At 73.3% G+C, this 22,191-nt stretch overlaps 1 protein-coding gene across 3 annotated transcripts in view; it reads left to right on the top strand.

Moving 5' to 3' along the window:
* Window positions 1-19,533, top strand: part of LOC149524465 (sulfotransferase 1B1-like) — a 29,303-nt gene extending 9,770 nt beyond the window's left edge. For 2 of the 3 annotated variants that reach the window (XM_089778799.1, XM_089778800.1), the window contains exons 2-7: window positions 3,045-3,977; window positions 8,789-9,090; window positions 10,472-10,598; window positions 11,534-11,628; window positions 14,766-14,946; window positions 18,971-19,533. In XM_089778799.1, the coding sequence (XP_089634925.1) occupies window positions 3,797-3,977; window positions 8,789-9,090; window positions 10,472-10,598; window positions 11,534-11,628; window positions 14,766-14,946; window positions 18,971-19,083 (999 nt within the window). In that variant the 5' untranslated portion in view covers window positions 3,045-3,796 and the 3' untranslated portion in view covers window positions 19,084-19,533. Of the gene's footprint in view, window positions 1-3,044; window positions 3,978-8,788; window positions 9,091-10,471; window positions 10,599-11,533; window positions 11,629-14,765; window positions 14,947-18,970 lie in introns of those variants that run through there. The other variant, XM_089778798.1, reaches the window with a different exon arrangement.
* Window positions 19,534-22,191: the final 2,658 nt, after the last annotated feature.

Below are 22,191 nucleotides of genomic sequence, written 5' to 3'. Positions count from 1 at the left end.
GAGAAGCGGGGGGGTTCCATGGGGGGGCTGGCAGCGCGATGCGGGGGGGTTCCATGGGGGGGCTGGCAGCGCGATGCGGGGGGGTTCCATGGGGGGGCTGGCAGCGCGAAGCGGGGGGGTTCCATGGGGGGGCTGGCAGCGCGATGCGGGGGGGTTCCAAGGGGGGTTGGCTGCGCGAAGCGGGGGGGTTCCAAGGGGGGCTGGCAGCGCGAAGCGGGGGGGTTCCAAGGGGGGTCTGGCAGCGCGAAGCGGGGGGGTTCCATGGGGGGTTGGCAGCGCGAAGCGGGGGGGTTCTAAGGGGGGGCTGGCAGCGTGAAGCGGGGGGGTTCCAAGGGGGGGCTGGCAGCGCGAAGCGGGGGGGTTCCAAGGGGGGGCTGGCAGCATGAAGCGGGGGGGTTCCAAGGGGGGGCTGGCAGCGCGAAGCGGGGGGGTTCCAAGGGGGGGTTGGCAGCGCGAAGCGGGGGGGTTCCAAGGGGGGGCTGGCAGCGAGAAGCGGGGGGGTTCTAAGGGGGGGCTGGCAGCGAGAAGCGGGGGGGTTCCAAGGGGGGTTGGCAGCGCGAAGCGGGGGGGTTCCAAGGGGGGGCTGGCAGCGAGAAGCGGGGGGGTTCTAAGGGGGGGCTGGCAGCGAGAAGCGGGGGGGTTCCAAGGGGGGGCTGGCAGCGCGAAGCGGGGGGGTTCCAAGGGGGGGCTGGCAGCGAGAAGCGGGGGGGGGGGGGGGGGGGGGGGGCAGGGGGGGGGGGGGGGGTTCCAAGGGGGGCTGGCAGCGCGAAGCGGGGGGGTTCCAAGGGGGGGCTGGCAGCGCGAAGCGGGGGGGTTCTAAGGGGGGGCTGGCAGCGAGAAGCGGGGGGGTTCCAAGGGGGGGTTGGCAGCGCGAAGCGGGGGGGTTCCAAGGGGGGGCTGGCAGCGCGAAGCGGGGGGGTTCCAAGGGGGGCTGGCAGCGCGAAGCGGGAGGGTTCCAAGGGGGGGCTGGCAGCGCGAAGCGGGGGGGTTCCAAGGGGGGGCTGGCAGCGCGAAGCGGGGGGGTTCCATGGGGGGGCTGGCAGCGCGAAGCGGGGGAGTTCTAAGGGGGGGCTGGCAGCGAGAAGCGGGGGGGTTCCAAGGGGGGCTGGCAGCGCGAAGCGGGAGGGTTCCAAGGGGGGGCTGGCAGCGCGAAGCGGGGGGGTTCCAAGGGGGGGTTGGCAGCGCGAAGCGGGGGGGTTCCAAGGGGGGGCTGGCAGCGAGAAGCGGGGGGGTTCCAAGGGGGGCTGGCAGCGCGAAGCGGGAGGGTTCCAAGGGGGGGCTGGCAGCGCGAAGCGGGGGGGTTCCAAGGGGGGGCTGGCAGCGTGAAGCGGGGGGGTTCCAAGGGGGGCTGGAAGCGCGAGCGGGGGGTTCTAAGGGGGGGCTGGCAGCGAGAAGCGGGGGGGTTCCAAGGGGGGCTGGCAGCGCGAAGCGGTGGGGTTCCAAGGGGGGGCTGGGAGCGCGAAGCGGGGGTTCTAAGGGGGGGCTGGCAGCGAGAAGCGGGGGGGTTCCAAGGGGGGGCTGGCAGCACGAAGCGGGAGGGTTCCAAGGGGGGGTGGCAGCGCGAAGCGGGGGGGTTCCAAGGGGGGTTGGCAGCGCGAAGCGGGGGGGTTCCATGGGGGGGCTGGCAGCGCGAAGCGGGGGGGTTCTAAGGGGGGGCTGGCAGCGCGAAGCGGGGGGGTTCCAAGGGGGGCTGGCAGCGCGAAGCGGGGGGGGTTCCAAGGGGGGCTGGCAGCGCGAAGCGGGGGGGTTCCAAGGGGGGGCTGGCAGCGCGAAGCGGGGGGGTTCCAAGGGGGGGCTGGCAGCGAGAAGCGGGGGGGTTCCATGGGGGGGCTGGCAGCGTGAAGCGGGGGGGTTCCAAGGGGGGGCTGGCAGCGAGAAGCGGGGGGGTTCCATGGGGGGGTTGGCAGCGAGAAGCGGGGGGGTTCTAAGGGGGGGCTGGCAGCGAGAAGCGGGGGGGTTCCAAGGGGGGGTTGGCAGCGCGAAGCGGGGGGGTTCCAAGGGGGGCTGGCAGCGAGAAGCGGGGGGGTTCCATGGGGGGGCTGGCAGCGCGAAGCGGGGGGGTTCCAAGGGGGGGTTGGCAGCGCGAAGCGGGGGGGTTCCAAGGGGGGGCTGGCAGCGAGAATCGGGGGGGTTCCAAGGGGGGCTGGCAGCGCGAAGCGGGAGGGTTCCAAGGGGGGGCTGGCAGCGCGAAGCGGGGGGGTTCCATGGGGGGGCTGGCAGCGCGAAGCGGGAGGGTTCCAAGGGGGGGCTGGCAGCGTGAAGCGGGGGGTTCCAAGGGGGGGCTGGCAGCGCGAAGCGGGGGGGTTCCAAGGGGGGGCTGGCAGCGTGAAGCGGGGGGGTTCCAAGGGGGGGCTGGCAGCGTGAAGCGGGGGGGTTCCAAGGGGGGGCTGGCAGCGTGAAGCGGGGGGGTTCCAAGGGGGGGTTGGCAGCGCGAAGCGGGGGGGTTCTAAGGGGGGGCTGGCAGCGTGAAGCGGGGGGGTTCCAAGGGGGGTCTGGCAGCGCGAAGCGGGGGGGTTCCAAGGGGGGGCTGGCAGCGTGAAGCGGGGGGGTTCCAAGGGGGGGTTGGCAGCGAGAAGCGGGGGGGTTCCAAGGGGGGTCTGGCAGCGCGAAGCGGGGGGGTTCCAAGGGGGGGCTGGCAGCGTGAAGCGGGGGGGTTCCAAGGGGGGCTGGCAGCGTGAAGCGGGGGTGTTCCAAGGGGGGGCTGGCAGCGCGAAGCGGGAGGGTTCCAAGGGGGGGCTGGCAGCGCGAAGCGGGGGGGTTCCAAGGGGGGGCTGGCAGCGTGAAGCGGGGGGGTTCCAAGGGGGGGTTGGCAGCGCGAAGCGGGGGGGTTCCAAGGGGGGTTGGCAGCGCGAAGCGGGGGGGTTCCAAGGGGGGGCTGGCAGCGTGAAGCGGGGGGGTTCCAAGGGGGGGCTGGCAGCGTGAAGCGGGGGGGTTCCAAGGGGGGGTTGGCAGCGCGAAGCGGGGGGGTTCTAAGGGGGGGCTGGGTGACGCCCTCTGTTCAGCTTGTCTGACAAGAGCAAAGGTCATTTCCGGTGTTTGTGCAGGGAGAGTCTGCGCTGCAAAGTCCACAGCCCGCCTGCCGCCGGGCCCCCGAGCCAGCACCCCCCCGCCTGCCGCTGGGCCCCCGAGCCAGCGCCCCCCCCTGCCACCGGGCCCCCGAGCCAGCGCTCCCCGCCTGCCGCTGGGCCCCCGAGCCAGCGCCCCCCCCTGCCGCCGGGCCCCCGAGCCAGCACCCCCCCGCCTGCCGCTGGGCCCCCGAGCCAGCGCCCCCCCCTGCCGCCGGGCCCCCGAGCCAGCGCTCCCCGCCTGCCGCCGGGCCCCCGAGCCAGCGCTCCCCGCCTGCCGCCGGGCCCCCGAGCCAGCACCCCCCCCCCCGCCTGCCGCCGGGCCCCCGAGCCAGCACCCCCCCGCCTGCCGCCGGGCCCCCGAGCCAGCGCCCCCCCGCCTGCCGCCGGGCCCCCGAGCCAGCGCCCCCCCACCTGCCGCTGGGCCCCCGAGCCAGCGCCCCCCCGCCTGCCGCCGGGCCCCCGAGCCAGCGCCCCCCCGCCTGCCGCCGGGCCCCCGAGCCAGCGCCCCCCCGCCTGCCGCCGGGCCCCCGAGCCAGCACCCCCCCGCCTGCCGCCGGGCCCCCGAGCCAGCGCCCCCCCCCACCTGCTGCTGGGCCCCCGAGCCAGCGCCCCCCCGCCTGCCGCTGGGCCCCCGAGCCAGCCCCCCCCGCCTGCCACCGGGCCCCCGAGCCAGGCCCCCCGCGAGGTGCCCCAGAATCCCGAGGAACCCCCATTGCAGGCCCCGGGCCATGGCCGCGCTGCAGACCTACACGGAGGCCCTGTGGGACGCCCGGGCGGTTTTCCATCGTTTCCCCCTGCGCCTGGTGGGGGGAGTCCCCCTCATGGAGCCCATCGCACAGCAGTGGGGCCCCATCGAGAGCTTCCAGGCCCGGCCCGGCGACCTGCTCATCTCCACCTACCCCAAGGCGGGTAAGGCCCCGCCGCCGGCAGGGGCACTGGGGCAGGGGCAGGGCGCTGGCGGGTTGGGGGGGGCTCCCAGCTAATCCGGCCCGGCCTCCAGGGGGCGCTGCGGGGGGGAGGGGCAGGGCGCTGGCGGGTTGGGGGGGGCTCCCAGCTAATCCGGCCCGGCCTCCAGGGGGCGCTGCGGGGGGGAGGGGCAGGGCGCTGGCGGGTTGGGGGGGGCTCCCAGCTAATCCGGCCCGGCCTCCAGGGGGCGCTGCGGGGGGGGGAGGGGCAGGGCGCTGGCGGGTTGGGGGCTCCCAGCTAATCCGGCCCGGCCTCCAGGGGGCGCTGCGGGGGGGGGAGGGGCAGGGCGCTGGCGGGTTGGGGGGGGCTCCCAGCTAATCCGGCCCGGCCTCCAGGGGGCGCTGCGGGGGGGAGGGGCAGGGCGCTGGCGGGTTGGGGGGGGCTCCCAGCTAATCCGGCCCGGCCTCCAGGGGGCGCTGCGGGGGGGGGAGGGGCAGGGCGCTGGCGGGTTGGGGGGGGCTCCCAGCTAATCCGGCCCGGCCTCCAGGGGGCGCTGCGGGGGGGAGGGGCAGGGCGCTGGCGGGTTGGGGGGGGCTCCCAGCTAATCCGGCCCGGCCTCCAGGGGGCGCTGCGGGGGGGAGGGGCAGGGCGCTGGCGGGTTGGGGGGGGCTCCCAGCTAATCCGGCCCGGCCTCCAGGGGGCGCTGCGGGGGGGGGAGGGGCAGGGCGCTGGCGGGTTGGGGGGGGCTCCCAGCTAATCCGGCCCGGCCTCCAGGGGGCGCTGCGGGGGGGAGGGGCAGGGCGCTGGCGGGTTGGGGGCTCCCAGCTAATCCGGCCCGGCCTCCAGGGGGCGCTGCGGGGGGGGCAGGGCGCGGGGGGGGGGAGGGGCAGGGCGCTGGCGGGTTGGGGGGGGCTCCCAGCTAATCCGGCCCGGCCTCCAGGGGGCGCTGCGGGGGGGAGGGGCAGGGCGCTGGCGGGTTGGGGGCTCCCAGCTAATCCGGCCCGGCCTCCAGGGGGCGCTGCGGGGGGGAGGGGCAGGGCGCTGGCGGGTTGGGGGGGGCTCCCAGCTAATCCGGCCCGGCCTCCAGGGGGCGCTGCGGGGGGGGAGGGGCAGGGCGCTGGCGGGTTGGGGGGGGCTCCCAGCTAATCCGGCCCGGCCTCCAGGGGGCGCTGCGGGGGGGAGGGGCAGGGCGCTGGCGGGTTGGGGGGGGCTCCCAGCTAATCCGGCCCGGCCTCCAGGGGGCGCTGCGGGGGGGAGGGGCAGGGCGCTGGCGGGTTGGGGGGGGCTCCCAGCTAATCCGGCCCGGCCTCCAGGGGGCGCTGCGGGGGGGAGGGGCAGGGCGCTGGCGGGTTGGGGGGGGCTCCCAGCTAATCCGGCCCGGCCTCCAGGGGGCGCTGCGGGGGGGAGGGGCAGGGCGCTGGCGGGTTGGGGGGGGCTCCCAGCTAATCCGGCCCGGCCTCCAGGGGGCGCTGCGGGGGGGGGAGGGGCAGGGCGCTGGCGGGTTGGGGGGGGCTCCCAGCTAATCCGGCCCGGCCTCCAGGGGGCGCTGCGGGGGGGGGGAGGGGCAGGGCGCTGGCGGGTTGGGGGGGGCTCCCAGCTAATCCGGCCCGGCCTCCAGGGGGCGCTGCGGGGGGGAGGGGCAGGGCGCTGGCGGGTTGGGGGGGGCTCCCAGCTAATCCGGCCCGGCCTCCAGGGGGCGCTGCGGGGGGGAGGGGCAGGGCGCTGGCGGGTTGGGGGGGGCTCCCAGCTAATCCGGCCCGGCCTCCAGGGGGCGCTGCGGGGGGGGAGGGGCAGGGCGCTGGCGGGTTGGGGGGGGCTCCCAGCTAATCCGGCCCGGCCTCCAGGGGGCGCTGCGGGGGGGGGAGGGGCAGGGCGCTGGCGGGTTGGGGGGGGCTCCCAGCTAATCCGGCCCGGCCTCCAGGGGGCGCTGCGGGGGGGGGAGGGGCAGGGCGCTGGCGGGTTGGGGGGGGCTCCCAGCTAATCCGGCCCGGCCTCCAGGGGGCGCTGCGGGGGGGGGAGGGGCAGGGCGCTGGCGGGTTGGGGGCTCCCAGCTAATCCGGCCCGGCCTCCAGAGGGCGCTGCGGGGGTGGAGGGGCAGGGCGCTGGCGGGTTGGGGGGGCTCCCAGCTAATCCGGCCCGGCCTCCAGGGGGCGCTGCGGGGGAGGGGCGGGCGCTGGCGGGTTGGGGGCTCCAGCTAATCCGGCCCGGCCTCCAGGGGGCGCTGCGGGGGGGAGGGGGGCGGGGCGCTGGCGGGATGGGGGGGGCTCCCAGCTAATCCGGCCGGCCTCCAGGGGGCGCTGCGGGGGGAGGGGCAGGGCGCTGGCGGGTTGGGGGGCTCCCAGCTAATCCGGCCCGGCCTCCGGGGCGCTGCGGGGGAGGGGCAGGGCGCTGGCGGGTTGGGGGGGCTCCCAGCTAATCCGGCCCGGCCTCCAGGGGGCGCTGCGGGGGAGGGGCAGGGCGCTGGCGGGTTGGGGGGGCTCCCAGCTCGTCCGGCCCGGCCTCCAGGGGGCGCTGCGGGGGGGGAGGGGCAGGGCGCTGGCGGGGGGGGGCTCCCAGCTAATCCGGCCCGGCCTCCGCTGCGGGGGGAGGGGCAGGGCGCTGGCGGGTTGGGGGGGGGGCTCCCAGCTGGGGCCCGGCCTCCAGGGGGCGCTGCGGGGGGGAGGGGCAGGGCGCTGGCGGGTTGGGGGCTCCCAGCTAATCCGGCCCGGCCTCCAGGGGGCGCTGCGGGGGGGAGGGGCAGGGCGCTGGCGGGTTGGGGGCTCCCAGCTAATCCGGCCCGGCCTCCAGGGGGCGCTGCGGGGGAGGGGCAGGGCGCTGGCGGGTTGGGGGGCTCCCAGCTAATCCGGCCCGGCCTCCAGGGGGCGCTGCGGGGGAGGGGCAGGGCGCTGGCGGGTTGGGGGGGCTCCCAGCTAATCCGGCCCGGCCTCCAGGGGGCGCTGCGGGGGGAGGGGCGGGGCGCTGGCGGGTTGGGGGGGCTCCCAGCTAATCCGGCCCGGCCTCCAGGGGCGCTGCGGGGGGAGGGGCAGGGGGCTGGCGGGTTGGGGGCTCCCAGCCTGGCTCCGGCCCGGCCTCCAGAGGGCGCTGCGGGGGGAGGGGCAGGGCGCTGGCGGGTTGGGGGCTCCCAGCTAATCCGGCCCGGCCTCCAGGGGCGCTGCGGGGGGGGGGAGGGGCAGGGCGCTGGCGGGTTGGGGGGGCTCCCAGCTAATCCGGCCCGGCCTCCAGGGGGTGCTGCGGGGGGGAGGGGCAGGGCGCTGGCGGGTTGGGGGGCTCCCAGCTAATCCGGCCCGGCCTCCAGAGGGCGCTGCGGGGGGAGGGGCAGGGCGCTGGCGGGTTGGGGGGGGCTCCCAGCTAATCCGGCCCGGCCTCCAGGGGCGTGCGGGGGGGAGGGGCAGGGCGCTGGCGGGTTGGGGGGGGCTCCCAGCTAATCCGGCCCGGCCTCAGGGGGCGCTGCGGGGGGAGGGGCGGGGCGCTGGCGGGTTGGGGGCTCCCAGCTAATCCGGCCTGGCCTCCAGGGGGCGCTGCGGGGGGGAGGGGCAGGGCGCTGGCGGGTTGGGGGCTCCCAGCTAATCCGGCCCGGCCTCCAGGGGGCGCTGCGGGGAGGGCAGGGCGCTGGCGGGTTGGGGGCTCCCAGCTAATCCGGCCCGGCCTCCAGGGGGCGCTGCGGGGGGAGGGGCAGGGCGCTGGCGGGTTGGGGGGCTCCCAGCTAATCCGGCCGGCCTCCGGGGCGCTGCGGGGGGGGGAGGGGCAGGGCGCTGGCGGGTTGGGGGGGCTCCCAGCTAATCCGGCCCGGCCTCCAGGGGGCGCTGCGGGGGGAGGGGCAGGGCGCTGGCGGGTGGGGGGGCTCCCAGCTAATCCGGCCCGGCCTCCAGGGGGCGCTGCGGGGGGAGGGGCAGGGCGCTGGCGGGTTGGGGGGGCTCCCAGCTAATCCGGCCCGGCCTCCAGGGGGCGCTGCGGGGGGAGGGGCAGGGCGCTGGCGGGTTGGGGGGCTCCCCGCTAATCCGGCCCGGCCTCCAGGGGGCGCTGGGGGGGGGGAGGGGCAGGGCGCTGGCGGGTTGGGGGCTCCCAGCTAATCCGGCCCGGCCTCCAGGGGGCGCTGCGGGGGGGGAGGGGCAGGGCGCTGGCGGGTTGGGGGGGGCTCCCAGCTAATCCGGCCCGGCCTCCAGGGGGCGCTGTGGGGGGGGAGGGGGCAGGGCGCTGACGGGTTGGGGGCTCCCAGCTAATCCGGCCCGGCCTCCAGGGGGCGCTGCGGGGGGGAGGGGCAGGGCGCTGGCGGGTTGGGGGGGGCTCCCAGCTAATCCGGCCCGGCCTCCAGGGGGCGCTGTGGGGGGGGGAGGGGCAGGGCGCTGACGGGTTGGGGGCTCCCAGCTAATCCGGCCCGGCCTCCAGGGGGCGCTGCGGGGGGGAGGGGCAGGGCGCTGGCGGGTTGGGGGGGGCTCCCAGCTAATCCGGCCCGGCCTCCAGGGGGCGCTGCGGGGGGGAGGGGCAGGGCGCTGGCGGGTTGGGGGGGGCTCCCAGCTAATCCGGCCCGGCCTCCAGGGGGCGCTGCGGGGGGGGGAGGGGCAGGGCGCTGGCGGGTTGGGGGGGGCTCCCAGCTAATCCGGCCCGGCCTCCAGAGGGCGCTGCGGGGGGGAGGGGCAGGGCGCTGGCGGGTTGGGGGCTCCCAGCTAATCCGGCCCGGCCTCCAGGGGGCGCTGCGGGGGGGGGGTTACTACGCCGGCCCGGCCTGTAGCACAAGGCCCTGCCACGGCCGCTTGCCAGGGCTCCGGCGGGCGCGTGGGCGGGGCCTGGGGCTGGGAGTGTCGCTGTCTCCCAAGGGACCACGTGGATGCAGGAGATCGTGGACCTGATCCTGGCCCGAGGGGACGTGGAACGAGCCCGTCGCGCCCCGACCCACGTGCGGATCCCCTTCCTGGAGATCTGCTCCCCGGCGCCCGTGCCCTCCGGTGGGTGCCTGGCCCCCTGCCCGGCTGCAGCCCCCGTGCCGGGCTCCCCCGGGCTGACCCCTCTCGCCCCCGCAGGCGTGCAGCAGCTGCAGGCCCTGCCCTCGCCCCGGGTCATCAAAACCCACCTGCCCTTCCAGCTGGTGCCCACCTCCTTCTGGACAAACAGCTGCAAGGCAAGAGACGCCCCCCGGCCCGCTGGTGCCCCCCCGCCCTGCCCCCGGCCCTGCCGGTGCCCCCCCCGCTGGTGCCCCCCGCCCTCCCCCCGGCCCTGCCGGTGCCCCCCCCGCTGGTGCCCCCCGCCCTCCCCCCGGCCCTGCCGGTGCCCCCCCCACTGGTGCCCCCGCGCCCTCCCCCCGGCCCTGCCGGTGCCCCCCCCGCTGGTGCCCCCCGCCCTCCCCCCGGCCCTGCCGGTGCCCCCCCCACTGGTGCCCCCGCGCCCTCCCCCCGGCCCGCCGGTGCCCCCCCGCCCCGCTGGTGCCCCCCCGCCCTCCCCCCGGCCCTGCCGGTGCCCCCCCCCGCTGGTGCCCCCCCCCGCGCCCTCCCCCCGGCCCTGCCGGTGCCCCCCCCACTGGTGCCCCCGCGCCCTCCCCCCGGCCCTGCCGGTGCCCCCCCCACTGGTGCCCCCGCGCCCTCCCCCCGGCCCACCGGTGCCCCCCCGCCCCGCTGGTGCCCCCACGCCCTCCCCCCGGGTCTGCCGGTGCCCCCCCCGCTGGTGCCCCTGCCCCCTCCCCCCGGCCCTGCCGGTGCCCCCCCCGCTGGTGCCCCCGCGCCCTCCCCCCGGCCCGCAGGTGCCCCCCCGCCCTCCCTCTGTTCCTGCTGGTGCCCCCCCGCCCCGCCGGTGCCCCCCGCCCTCCCCCGGCCCTGCCGGTGCCCCCCCGCCCTGCCGGTGCCCCCCCGCCCCCCCCCGGCCCTGCCGGTGCCCCCCCCACTGGTGCCCCCGCGCCCTCCCCCCGGCCCGCCGGTGCCCCCCCGCCCCGCTGGTGCCCCCACGCCCTCCCCCCGGCCCTGCCGGTGCCCCCCCCGCTGGTGCCCCTGCCCCCCCCCCCGGCCCTGCTGGTGCCCTCCCGGCCCGCAGGTGCCCCCCCGCCCTCCCTCTGTTCCTGCTGGTGCCCCCCCGCCCCGCCGGTGCCCCCTGCCCTCCCCCCGGCCCTGCCGGTGCCCCCCCCACCCCGCTGGTGCCCCCCCGCCCTCCCTCTGTTCCTGCTGGTGCCCCCCCGCCCCGCCGGTGCCCCCCCGCCCTCCCCTCGGCCCTGCCGGTGCCCCCCCCACCCCGCTGGTGCCCCCCCGCCCTCCCCTCGGCCCTGCCGGTGCCCCCCCCACCCCGCTGGTGCCCCCCCGCCCTCCCCCCGGCCCTGCTGGTGCCCCCCCGCCCCGCTGGTGCCCCCGCGCCCTCCCCCCGGCCCTGCTGGTGCCCCCCCGCCCCGCTGGTGCCCCCGCGCCCTCCCCCCAGCCCGGCCCCACCTGCAGCTCTACCGGTGCCCCTCACTCGCTCCCCCCAGCCCGGCCGGTGCCCCTAAATTCTACCCCACAGTGACGATTTGCCCCCCTCCCCAGGTGATCTACGTGGCCCGAAACGCCAAGGATAACGTGGTCTCTTATTACTTCTTTGACCGGATGAACAAGACGCAGCCGGAGCCGGGCCCCTGGCCGCTCTACCTGCAGAAGTTCATGGATGGGAAATGTTAGTCGTGGGAGGAGGGGTCAGGAGCCCCAGGCCAGCTCGACCTCCCTCCCCCCACCCTTCCTAGGCTCTGGGGCCGGATGGGATTGAGGGTGGGACGCGCCCTTGGCTCCGGGGTGTATGGACCAGTCCTGACCTGCTGGGGGAGGCTAGCGAGGAATTCTGGCCGGAGTCGGAACGGTGAGCACCCCCCGGTCTCGCCCTGCAAAGAGTCACAGAGCACTCTTCTTCTGGCCGGGGCCTTCGCCAGTGTCTGCACATCGCCCCTGAAATGCGGGGCCCAGCACTGGCCGCAAGACTCCCGCCGAGGCCTGGCCAGCGCGGAGCAGCGCGGAGCAGCGCGGAGGAAGGACGCCTCGTGTCTGGCTCACAGCGCTCCTGCGCATGCCGCCCAGAGTCACGTTTGCTTTCTCGCCCCAGCATCACACTGCGGACTCACATTCAGCTCGTGGCTCCCTTTCTGCCGTGCTCCTTCCCAGACCGTCGCTCCCCATGGCGCGTGTGACACGGACTGTGCAGCACTTTGCCTGTGTCCTGGCGACCGCAGGCCATTTCTGCCGCGTCCAGATCAGTCTGAACTCCGAGGCACTCGCCGCCCCGCCCCGCTGCAGACTAACTCCGTGTCCTCGCTGTGCCGATAGCTAAACGGTGCATGAGGATACTGACCAGAGCCCTGCGGAGCCCCCCTTTCCGGCAGGCTTGTGAAGCGTTAATAGCTCCTCTCGGGGTGTGGCTCCCCAGCCGGCTCTGCACCCCCTTAGCGTAGCCCCACCACAGTTGTATTTGCCCGGTTTCTTGCTCAGATCAGGCGAGACCACGCCACACGCCCTGCTAAAGTCCAGGTAGCCCACGGCCAGCGTCTCCCTTAGCCACAAGGCTCGTTACCCTGTCCCCAAAGCTATTCTGGGATGTCAGCTCGGCCTCTCTCCCCACAGTGGCCTGGGGCTCGTGGTACGACCACGTCTGTCGCTACTGGGAGGAGCGGGCCCATCACCCCATCCTCTACATCTTCTATGAGGACATGAAGGAGGTGAGTGGGGCGAGGCGTCTCTGTGGCCTGGGCGGTGGGGCAGCCCCAGCCACCGGGCACATGCCAGGCCCCTGCCCCGTCCGCACTGTGCCTGGCCAGAGACAGCAAGGGACGCTCAGCAGACAGCGTGAGGGCACCAACACAATCCGGCCCCGTTAACCAGCCCCAAGCTGTCCCCTCCCCCAACCCCTGTGCGACGGCGCGTTGGGGTCCCCTGCTCCCGCTCCCCGGAGCAGCCAGAACAGACTCCGCCAGGCGCAGAACGGGGGTTCTTGCCCCTCTGGGCACAGCCCAGCACAGACGGGAGGTGGCCACAGGAGTCGGGGCCAGGCCGCCTCAGCCCCCTGGGGGTAGGGGGGTCCATCGCCCTGAGCCCCAGCAGCCTCACTCTGTCTCCCTCATGGGTCCAGCCCCAGACTGCCACAGCCCCCCCCAAAACCGGGTGCTGGTCTCTGCCTTTGTCTCTCCCTGGGAGGCAGAGCCGAGGGGGTACGTCTACACTGGCCCCCCAGATGGATCTAGGGAGGCTAATGAGGGCGACCGGAATTGCAAGTCAAGCCCGGGATTTCAATATCCTGCGCTTGATTTGCATGTTCCCGGCCGGTCGCCGTTTTGGAAACTGACTAGCCCGAAGTACCTGCCCGCGTCTCCGCGCAGCAGTGGAGCGGGATTCCGGAATCAAGCCCTAACTCCAGTTAGGTGGATTCCTCATGGATGGAGGTTTCCCATCTAATTGGATTTAGGGGCTTGATTCCGGAATCCCGCTGCGCGGAGACGCGGGCAGGTACTTCGGGCTAGTCAGTTTCCAAAACGGCGACCGGCCGGGAACATGCAAATCAAGCGCAAGATATTGAAATCCCGGGCTTGACTTGCAATTCCGGTCGCCCTCATTGGGGGGCTAGTGTAGACGTACCCTAAGTGTCGGGTTCATCCACGTGTTGGTGAGTCAGTGAAAATCTCAGCGCAGCGCAGGGGGACCCGGGTTACAGAGAAGGTAGCCCCCCACTACGGCACACCCTCCCTCTCCCTGCCTCTCCCAGCCTGTCCCTGCCTCTCCCAGCCTGTCCCTGCCCCTCCCAGCCTGTCCCTGCCTCTCCTTGCCTCTCCCAGCCTGTCCCTGCCCCTCCCAGCCTGTCCCTGCCTCTCCCAGCCTGTCCCTGCCCCTCCCAGCCTGTCCCTGCCTCTCCCAGCCTGTCCCTGCCTCTCCCAGCATGTTCCTGTATGCCCCAGCCTCTCCCTGCCCCTCCCAGCCTGTCCCTGCCTCTCCTTGCCTCTCCCAGCCTGTCCCTGCCTCTCCCTGCCTCTCCCAGCCTGTCCCTGCCTCTCCCAGCCTGTCCCTGCCTCTCCCAGCCTGTCCCTGCCTCTCCCAGCATGTTCCTGTATGCCCCAGCCTCTCCCTGCCCCTCCCAGCCTGTCCCTGCCTCTCCCAGCCTGTCCCTGCCTCTCCCAGCATGTTCCTGTATGCCCCAGCCTCTCCCTGCCCCTCCCAGCCTGTCCCTGCCTCTCCTTGCCTCTTCCAGCCTGTCCCTGCCTCTCCCTGCCTCTCCCAGCCTGTCCCTGCCTCTCCCTGCCTCTCCCAGCCTGTCCCAGCCTCTTCCAGCCTCTCCCTGCCTGTCCCTGCCTCTCCCAGCATGTTCCTGTATGCCCCAGCCTCTCCCTGCCTGTCCCTGCCTCTCCCAGCATGTTCCTGTATGCCCCAGCCTCTCCCTGCCCCTCCCAGCCTGTCCCTGCCTCTCCCAGCCTGTCCCTGCCTCTCCCAGCATGTTCCTGTATGCCCCAGCCTCTCCCTGCCCCTCCCAGCCTGTCCCTGCCTCTCCTTGCCTCTCCCTGCCTCTCCCAGCCTGTCCCAGCCTCTTCCAGCCTCTCCCTGCCTGTCCCTGCCTCTCCCAGCATGTTCCTGTATGCCCCAGCCTCTCCCTGCCTCTCCCAGCCTGTCCCTGCCTCTCCCTGCCTCTCCCAGCCTCTCCCAGCCTCTCCCTGCCTCTCCCAGCCTGTCCCTGCCTCTCCCTGCCTCTCCCAGCCTGTCTCAGCCTCTCCCTGCCTCTTCCAGCCTGACCCTGCCTCTTCCAGCCTCTCCCTGCCTCTCCCAGCCTGTCCCACCCTGTCCCTGCCTCTCCCAGCCTGTCCCTGCCTGTCTCTGCCGCTCTCAGCCTCTCCCAGCCTGTCCCTGCCTCTCCCAGCCAGTCCCTGCCTGTCTCTGCTGCTCTCAGCCTCTCCCAGCCTGTCCCTGCCTGTCTCTGCTGCTCTCAGCCTCTCCCAGCCAGTCCCTGCCTGTCTCTGCCGCTCTCAGCCTCTCCCAGCCTGTCCCACCCTCTCCCTGCCTCTCCCAGCCTGTCCCACCCTCTCCCTGTCTCTCCCTGCCTGTCCCTGCCTGTCCCACCCTCTCCCTGCCTGTCCCCGCCTCTCCCAGCCTGTCCCTGCCTCTTCCAGCCTCTCCCAGCCTGTTCCACCCTCTCCCTGCCTCTCCCAGCCTGTCCCACCCTCTCCCTGCCTCTCCCTGCCTGTCCCACCCTCTCCCAGCCTCTCCCAGCCTCTCCCTGCCTGTCCCTGCCTCTTCCAGCCTGTCCCTGCCTGTCTCTGCCTCTTCCAGCCTCTCCCTGCCTGTCCCACCCTCTCCCTGCCTGTCCCACCCTCTCCCTGCCTCTCCCAGCCTCTCCCTGCCTGTCCCTGCCTCTTCCAGCCTGTCCCTGCCTGTCTCTGCCTCTTCCAGCCTCTCCCTGCCTGTCCCACCCTCTCCCTGCCTGTCCCACCCTCTCCCTGCCTCTCCCAGCCTCTCCCTGCCTGTCCCTGCCTCTTCCAGCCTGTCCCTGCCTGTCTCTGCCTCTTCCAGCCTCTCCCAGCCTGTCCCACCCTCTCCCTGCCTCTCCCTGCCTGTCCCACCCTCTCCCTGCCTCTCCCACCCTCTCCCAGCCTGTCCCTGCCTGTCTCTGCCGCTCTCAGCCTCTCCCTGCCTGTCTCTGCCGCTCTCAGCCTCTCCCTGCCTGTCCCACCCTCTCCCTGCCTGTCCCACCCTCTCCCTGCCTCTCCCAGCCTGTCCCACCCTCTCCCTGCCTCTCCCTGCCTCTCCCATCTGGCACTGGGTGTGACCCCCCCCCCCCCCCCAAGGCTCCTTGTGTCACCAGGCCTCTCCCTGGCAGGACCCAGCCCGCGAGATCCGCAGGGTCATGGAGTTCCTGGAGGTGGAGCTGCAGCCGGAGGCCCTGGCACGGATCGTCCGGCACACGTCCTTCCAGGCCATGAAGGAGAACCCCATGGCCAACTACAGCACCCTCCCCAGCGCCATCTTCGACCAGAGCATCAGCCCCTTCATGCGCAAGGGTGAGGGCAGGGCCCCGCTGGGGGGCCCCGGCTGGCACTGGGCCCTGAGCAGGTCGGAAGCCAGGCCGCCCCCGTGCTGTGGGGGCCGCACGCTCGGCTCTGCCCAGGGCTCTTGGGCGACACTCTAGTGCTGAGGGGCCAGGCTCTGAGGGCTTGTGGGGGGAGGTTCCCAGGCTCTGAGGGCTTGTGGGGGGAGGTTCCCAGGCCGGGGGGCTCGGCACAGGGCGGTTCCCAGGCTCTGAGGGCTTGTGGGGGGAGGTTCCCAGGCCTTGGGGGGCTCGGCCCAGGGAGGTTCCCAGGCTCTGAGGGCTTGTGGGGGGAGGTTCCCAGGCCGGGGGGGGGCTCGGCCCAGGGAGGTTCCCAGGCTCTGAGGGCTTGTGGGGGGAGGTTCCCAGGCCGGGGGGGCTCGGCACAGGGAGGTTCCCAGGCTCTGAGGGCTTGTGGGGGGAGGTTCCCAGGCCGGGGGGGCTCGGCCCAGGGTGGTTCCCAGGCTCTGAAGGCTTGTGGGGGGAGGTTCCCAGGCCGGGGGGGCTCGGCCCAGGGAGGTTCCCAGGCTCTGAGGGCTTGTGGGGGGAGGTTCCCACGCCGGGCGGGGGCTCGGCCCAGGGAGGTTCCAAGGCTCTGAGGGCTTGTGGGGGGAGGTTCCCAGGCCGGGGGGGGGGCTCGGCCCAGGGAGGTTCCCAGGCTCTGAGGGCTTGTGGGGGGAGGTTCCCAGGCCGGGGGGGCTCGGCACAGGGAGGTTCCCAGGCTCTGAGGGCTTGTGGGGGGAGGTTCCCAGGCCGGGGGGGCTCGGCACAGGGCGGTTCCCAGGCTCTGAGGGCTTGTGGGGGGAGGTTCCCACGCCGGGCGGGGGCTCGGCCCAGGGAGGTTCCAAGGCTCTGAGGGCTTGTGGGGGGAGGTTCCCAGGCCGGGGGGGGGGCTCGGCCCAGGGAGGTTCCCAGGCTCTGAGGGCTTGTGGGGGGAGGTTCCCAGGCCCTGGGGGCGCTCGGCACAGGGAGGTTCCCAGGCTCTGAGGGCTTGTGGGGGGAGGTTCCCACGCCGGGCGGGGGCTCGGCCCAGGGAGGTTCCAAGGCTCTGAGGGCTTGTGGGGGGAGGTTCCCAGGCCGGGGGGGGGGCTCGGCCCAGGGAGGTTCCCAGGCTCTGAGGGCTTGTGGGGGGAGGTTCCCACGCCGGGCGGGGGCTCGGCCCAGGGAGGTTCCAAGGCTCTGAGGGCTTGTGGGGGGAGGTACCCAGGCCGGGGGGGGGGCTCGGCCCAGGGAGGTTCCCAGGCTCTGAGGGCTTGTGGGGGGAGGTTCCCAGGCCGGGGGGGCTCGGCACAGGGAGGTTCCCAGGCTCTGAGGGCTTGTGGGGGGAGGTTCCCAGGCCGGGGGGGCTCGGCACAGGGCGGTTCCCAGGCTCTGAGGGCTTGTGGGGGGAGGTTCCCACGCCGGGCGGGGGCTCGGCCCAGGGAGGTTCCAAGGCTCTGAGGGCTTGTGGGGGGAGGTTCCCAGGCCGGGGGGGGGGCTCGGCCCAGGGAGGTTCCCAGGCTCTGAGGGCTTGTGGGGGGAGGTTCCCAGGCCCTGGGGGCGCTCGGCACAGGGAGGTTCCCAGGCTCTGAGGGCTTGTGGGGGGAGGTTCCCAGGCCGGGGGGGGCTCGGCCCAGGGAGGTTCCCAGGCTCTGAGGGCTTGTGGGGGGAGGTTCCCAGGCCGGGGGGGCTCGGCACAGGGAGGTTCCCAGGCTCTGAGGGCTTGTGGGGGGAGGTTCCCACGCCGGGCGGGGGCTCGGCCCAGGGAGGTTCCAAGGCTCTGAGGGCTTGTGGGGGGAGGTTCCCAGGCCGGGGGGGGGCTCGGCCCAGGGAGGTTCCCAGGCTCTGAGGGCTTGTGGGGGGAGGTTCCCAGGCCGGGGGGGGGGCTCAGCCCAGGGAGGTTCCAAGGCTCTGAGGGCTTGTGGGGGGAGGTTCCCAGGCCGGGGGGGGGGGGCTCGGCCCAGGGAGGTTCCCAGGCTCTGAGGGCTTGTGGGGGGAGGTTCCCAAACGGGGGGGGCTCGGCCCAGGGAGGTTCCCAGGCTCTGAGGGCTTGTGAGGGGGAGGTTCCCAGGCCCTGGGGGGGCTCGGCACAGGGCGGTTCCCAGGCTCTGAGGGCTTGTGGGGGGGGAGGTTCCCACACCGGGGGGGGCTCGGCCCAGGGAGGTTCCCAGGCTCTGAGGGCTTGTGAGGGGGGAGGTTCCCAGGCCCTGGGGGGGCTCGGCACAGGGCGGTTCCCAGGCTCTGAGGGCTTGTGGGGGGGGAGGTTCCCACACCGGGGGGGGCTCGGCCCAGGGAGGTTCCCAGGCTCTGAGGGCTTGTGGGGGGAGGTTCCCAGGCCGGGGGGGGCTCGGCCCAGGGAGGTTCCCAGACTCTGAGGGCTTGTGGGGGGAGGTTCCCAGGCCGGGGAAGGGAGCTCGGCCCAGGGAGGTTCCCAGGCTCTGAGGGCTTGTGGGGGGAGGTTCCCAGGCCTTGGGGGGCTCGGCCCAGGGAGGTTCCCAGGCTCTGAGGGCTTGTGGGGGGAGGTTCCCAGGCCCTGGGGGCGCTCGGCACAGGGAGGTTCCCAGGCTCTGAGGGCTTGTGGGGGGAGGTTCCCACGCCGGGCGGGGACTCGGCCCAGGGTGGTTCCCAGGCTCTGAGGGCTTGTGGGGGGAGGTTCCCAGGCCGGGGGGCTCAGCCCAGGGAGGTTCCCAGGCTCTGAGGGCTTGTGGGGGGAGGTTCCCAGGCCGGGGGGGCTCGGCACAGGGAGGTTCCCAGGCTCTGAGGGCTTGTGGGGGGAGGTTCCCACGCCGGGCGGGGACTCGGCCCAGGGAGGTTCCCAGGCTCTGAGGGCTTGTGGGGGGAGGTTCCCAGGCCGGGGGGCTCAGCCCAGGGAGGTTCCCAGGCTCTGAGGGCTTGTGGGGGGAGGTTCCCAGGCCGGGGGGGGGGGGCTCGGCCCAGGGAGGTTCCCAGGCTCTGAGGGCTTGTGGGGGGAGGTTCCCACACCGGGGGGGGCTCGGCCCAGGGAGGTTCCCAGGCTCTGAGGGCTTGTGGGGGGAGGTTCCCACACCGGGGGGGGCTCGGCCCAGGGAGGTTCCAAGGCTCTGAGGGCTTGTGGGGGGAGGTTCCCAGGCCGGGGGGGGGGGCTCGGCCCAGGGAGGTTCCCAGGCTCTGAGGGCTTGTGGGGGGAGGTTCCCACAACGGGGGGGGCTCGGCCCAGGGAGGTTCCCAGGCTCTGAGGGCTTGTGAGGGGGAGGTTCCCAGGCCCTGGGGGGGCTCGGCACAGGGCGGTTCCCAGGCTCTGAGGGCTTGTGGGGGGGGAGGTTCCCACACCGGGGGGGGCTCGGCCCAGGGAGGTTCCCAGGCTCTGAGGGCTTGTGGGGGGAGGTTCCCACACCGGGGGGGGCTCGGCCCAGGGAGGTTCCCAGGCTCTGAGGGCTTGTGGGGGGAGGTTCCCACACCGGGGGGGGCTCGGCCCAGGGAGGTTCCAAGGCTCTGAGGGCTTGTGGGGGGAGGTTCCCAGGCCGGGGGGGGGGGCTCGGCCCAGGGAGGTTCCCAGGCTCTGAGGGCTTGTGGGGGGAGGTTCCCACAACGGGGGGGGCTCGGCCCAGGGAGGTTCCCAGGCTCTGAGGGCTTGTGAGGGGGAGGTTCCCAGGCCCTGGGGGGCTCGGCACAGGGCGGTTCCCAGGCTCTGAGGGCTTGTGGGGGGGGAGGTTCCCACACCGGGGGGGGCTCGGCCCAGGGAGGTTCCCAGGCTCTGAGGGCTTGTGGGGGGAGGTTCCCACACCGGGGGGGGCTCGGCCCAGGGAGGTTCCCAGGCTCTGAGGGCTTGTGGGGGGAGGTTCCCAGGCCCTGGGGGGGCTCGGCACAGGGCGGTTCCCAGGCTCTGAGGGCTTGTGGGGGGGGGAGGTTCCCAGGCCGGGGAAGGGAGCTCGGCCCAGGGAGGTTCCCAGGCTCTGAGGGCTTGTGGGGGGAGGTTTCCAGGGGGGACCCACGAGGGGCTGGAACTCTCCCCTGACAGCCCCTCCCTGACCCCTCCACAGGCGAGGTGGGTGACTGGAAGAACCACTTCACGGTGGCGCAAAGCGAGGCCTTCGACACCCATTACCAGCTCCGCATGCAGGGGACCGGCTTGCGCTTCCGCACCCAGCTCTAGGCCCCAAGGAACCTGCCTTGCCTCCCCCCACGGCCAGCGCGTGACGGGGGCACCACAGGAAACTTCCCCTTCCCCACTGGGCCGGGCCGGGTCTGGGCACCGCTCAGGGCAAATGGCTCTAAACCAGGGCTCCCTACAGTCCTCGACTGGAGACCTTCCACACAGGCCACACGCCAGTCCCACCGAGCGCTCCAGCTGCCAGTCCGGCCAGCAGGAAACCTCCTGAGCAAAACCCCTCGGCCACCCCAGCTCTCCCTGTGCCCCAGTCAGCCCCGGGCCTGCACACCGGTGAGGGGTTCTAGAACCCATCTCACCCCCCCCCCCCCATGGGTCCTCCCAGGCCCGGTTCCCGGTCAGTTTACACTTCAGATCTTACGCACACGAGCTCGCTGGGCCAGTCCTTTGGAATCTAAAGGGTTATTAATAAAAGAAAGAAAAGGTTGAGAGTAAGATTGTGAAGCAGAATACATTACATACATCAATTACCAAGTTCCTGACGCAGGCGCTCAGCAGAGATGTTGCAAACGGCCAGCTTAGAAGTCCCTGGTGTCCATCCTGTATCAGGACGGGTCAGCAATCCTTCGCGGCTCTGTCCCTCGCAAGGCTGCATCTGGGATCAGTAGCAAGATTGAAGACAAGATGGAGACGGAGTTTTAGATCTCTGGGGTCTCCCAAACTGGAGCTGGTCACATGATCAAGCGCCCTGTCTCTGTCTCACGTGCCAGGAGCCATGAGGCACTGGCCATTCTGCAGGTTTCCAGACGCATCCCTCAGGTGTGAATTGGCCACTCAGAGCCAGTGTCCATGCAGCAGTGCGAGGTAGCACAGCCAGTCACTGAACAAGCCTTCCTGACTACAGGCAGCCCAGGCCCATTGCTGTCTCAGCCAGAGAGCGTTCCCAGCACCAGCAGCGAGCCCATATGCATGACTCCACACACAGACATCGCACGCGCACGCGTAGCACACATAGAATCAGCAGAACAGAAGCTTTCGTTGGACACCTCCCATGGCCCCTCTGTACCGAATCGGGGGAAACGCCCCCCAGGCTGCACCAGGGATCTGTCTGCTCCCCTTCAAATGCAGACAGCCTGCCCCAGAGCCCCGCCCCCGCCCTCTGGCCACGGGTTTGGCGTGCTGTGGGGCAGGGGTCAGCACACACACTGATGGGAACGTGGGGGGGCTGCATTCGCCCTGGTGCGGGGAAAACAGACGTGGGCTCAGGGCTGCTCTCTGGGCTGCTCCATGTGAGCCGGGGGCGCCAGCTCCAGGGGGAGGCGGCCACTTGGGGAAGGGGCAGATTCCTTTGGGCTGGGACCCCCTGACCCCTCCCCAGGTCTCAGAGCTGCTGGCGCACCCGTGGGTGCCCTCTGAGCCAAGTGGCTGGACAGGCATCCTGGGGCGGGCAGCCGAGGAACACGTGGAGGCGCTGCCTTTAGCCACCTATGACGTAGTGGGGGTATTGGGCTGCTTTCTATGCTGGCTCTGGGGTAACCCCCCGGCTGCCGCCGGTACCACAGCCCAGAAGGACAGGGAGGGGTCATTATGCAAAGGGATCTCTCAACCGGTCTGACCAGCTACCCCCCATGGAGAGGAACAAAGGAAGGGGGATGCTGCCCTGGCCGGGGCGGGCAGGGCTGGAGGAGAGTGAGTTAGTTTCTGTCTGGGAGCATGGAGGAAGCAGCCTCAGCAACAGGCTGGGGGCTTTAGAAGCCGGACCCCCCCATATTAAGGGGGGCTGAGGCATCCTAGGCCTGCCCTGTAACCAGATTACATCTGTGTTGTGCTGTATCCTGGAGAAGCAATAAACCACCCTCTATTCTACTGGCTGGTGGAGTCTGTTCGTGCCATTTCGGGGGTGCAGGAGACGGGAAAACCCCAACGCGCCGTCACACTGTTCTCCCCCCTCCGAGAGCAAACGGAGCAGGGTCACTCCACTTGTGACCTAGGGAAGAACGGGTGCTCTGTGTGGGAACCCGCCCTGGGGACATGGGTGCTCCCCTTGACTCGGGCCAGCCGCGGAGAGGCCCCACATGAATTGGCTTCCCTCTGTCCACTCGCTGCACCGCTCCAGGGCAACTGGCACAGGCCTGTCCCCTGTGGTCGCACCCACCCTTCCGCTGGCCTTGATCTCTTGACCCGGGGCAGAGTGGGGAAGGCTGGAGATGGAGCTGTGGCTAAAGGAATTGGAGGATCGTAGGGAGCAGCACCCGGACGGAGAGAGGCAGCAGCAGCGAGAGGGCCCACGGCAGAGCGGGAAAGGCTGGAGATGGAGCTGTGGCTAAAGGAACTGGAGGATCGTAGGGAGCAGCACCCGGACGGAGAGAGGCAGCGGCAGCGCGAGGGCCCACGGCAGAGTGGGGAAGGCTGGAGATGGAGCTGTGGCTAAAGGAACTGGAGGATCGTAGGGAGCAGCACCCGGACGGAGAGAGGCAGCGGCAGCGCGAGGGCCCACGGCAGAGCGGGGAAGCCTGGAGATGGAGCTGTGGCTAAAGGAACTGGAGGATCGTAGGGAGCAGCACCCGGACGGAGAGAGGCAGCGGCAGCGCGAGGGCCCACGGCAGAGCGGGGAAGGCTGGAGATGGAGCTGTGGCTAAAGGACCTGGAGGATCGTAGGGAGCAGCACCAGGACGGAGAGAGGCAGAGGCAGCGCGAGGGCCCACGGCAGAGCGGGGAAGGCTGGAGATGGAGCTGTGGCTAAAGGAATTGGAGGATCATAGGGAGCAGCACCAGGACGGAGAGAGGCAGAGGCAGCGCGAGGGCCCACGGCACAGCGGGGAAGGCTGGAGATGGAGCTGCGGCTAAAGGAATTGGAGGATCGTAGGGAGCAGCACCCGGACGGAGAGAGGCAGAGGCAGCGCGAGGGCCCACGGCAGAGCGGGGAAGGCTGGAGATGGAGCTGTGGCTAAAGGAATTGGAGGATCGTAGGGAGCAGCACCCGGACGGAGAGAGGCAGAGGCAGCGCGAGGGCCCACGGCAGAGCGGGGAAGGCTGGAGATGGAGCTGTGGCTAAAGGAATTGGAGGATCGTAGGGAGCAGCACCCGGACGGAGAGAGGCAGAGGCAGCGCGAGGGCCCACGGCAGAGCGGGGAAGGCTGGAGATGGAGCTGT

Source organism: Pelodiscus sinensis, chromosome 5 (genome assembly GCF_052426305.1).
Source record: "Pelodiscus sinensis isolate ZL-2025 chromosome 5, ASM5242630v1, whole genome shotgun sequence".
NCBI classification, from domain to species: Eukaryota; Metazoa; Chordata; order Testudines; family Trionychidae; genus Pelodiscus; species Pelodiscus sinensis.
Note: the sequence above shows the minus strand (reverse complement) of the source record. Positions and strands in the feature narration are given on the sequence as shown.